Here is a 1,381-nt window from a genome sequence, read left to right on the forward strand (position 1 = left end):
AGAATTGAACACACACTCAGATACCACTGGCTTAGGCCATTATCCAAAGAGCTGTGAACAAGTTTCTTATGATCAGAGGCTGCCTGGCTATGGACTCTGGCAACTTGAGGCCACCCTACTTGGCAACTCCTGATGGGTGAGGTGATCAGTATATCATGTGATATCTAAATATCATTTGTGGCAAACTAGTTTGAAAGCTCAGCTCTTGGCCTGTTTCAATTTTCTTCTGAGAATTTGTTACCACCTGCCATAGTTACATACTTGCTTATTTGTTTAGAACATAGCACAACAAAATGTAGCATTCATGAAAGCAGAGTCATTGTCTTTTTGCTCACTGTTGTAGTCAAGTTGCATGGTCTAAGTATTCCATACATATTCATTGGATGAAGGACTAGACTCTAAGTTCAATGGGGCTGTCTTTATTCTTTATCTTCAGTACCCACCCCAGTGCTTAGCTCATCGTAGGTACTAAGGAGGTAAGTAGGGCCCAGATTATAAAGGTTTTGTAGGACATGTTAGGAATTTTAGACTATTTCTTAAAAGCAATGAAAAGCCACTGAAGTATTATAATTAAAAAGAAGTATTGCCCTCTCCCCGCCGTGCGGGGTCTCGGGCGGCCAGCGGACCACGTGCTGCCCTGGGCGGGTGGGGGGGGGCCCTCTCCCGGGCAGGGGCTGGTTCTCGCCCGGGCAGGCATTGGTCCCAAACAGAATTCTCATCCCCTCGGGTCTCTCGGTGCCCTTAGCTCGTGGATCTAGCCTGCTTCGACTAGCGTTCCTGCCGAATGTTTTCTAGAATTTAATTGTACCGACCCAAGGGTCTGCTGTGTGCCAGGTGCTGAGGGTACAGCGGGGAACATCGCCTTATGGAGTTGACAGTCCCGGAGAGGGCCAGGCACCAAACTAATCCCGTAGATAAAACGCCCAAGACCCTGGCGATGTAGCACAACAGGAAGCAAAGCAAAGGGAAGCAGAAATGAGAAACAGTATCTTAGCCCAAGTTCTGGATCAGTCAGCCCGGGCCCGATTAAGTAACTTAGCACTTGTAAAGCCTGAGAAAACTAAAGCAGTAGAGAATTACCTTATACAGATGGCACGGTATGGACAGCTAAGTGGGAAGGTATCAGAACAAGGTTTAATAGAAATCCTCGAGAAAGTAAGCCAACAAACAGAAAAGAAAACAACAGTTAAATTCAGCAGAAGAAAAGTAATGGACTCTGATGAAGATGACGATTATTGAATTTAAGATGTCTAGAGACTGGGACTTAATGGAGCAATTCTAGGACAGATAATACTTGGCAGAAGTTAAGATCTTGATGTGATGTTTACTTTGTTTACTGTCTATATGCCTTTTAAAAATAAACTTGTTATGCAAAGTAAAA

General features: G+C 44.5%; 1 protein-coding gene across 1 annotated transcript; it reads left to right on the forward strand.

Moving 5' to 3' along the window:
• Positions 1–918: 918 nt before the first annotated feature.
• Positions 919–1,381, forward strand: LOC114238051 (programmed cell death protein 5-like; the record flags this gene model as incomplete). The annotated part of the gene is made up of 1 exon (XM_028166760.2): positions 919–1,381. A coding segment is annotated over one exon (321 nt), but the record flags the coding sequence as incomplete, so codon positions are not given.

This window comes from Balaenoptera acutorostrata, chromosome 8, assembly GCF_949987535.1.
Source record: "Balaenoptera acutorostrata chromosome 8, mBalAcu1.1, whole genome shotgun sequence".
Taxonomy (NCBI): Eukaryota; Metazoa; Chordata; class Mammalia; order Artiodactyla; family Balaenopteridae; genus Balaenoptera; species Balaenoptera acutorostrata.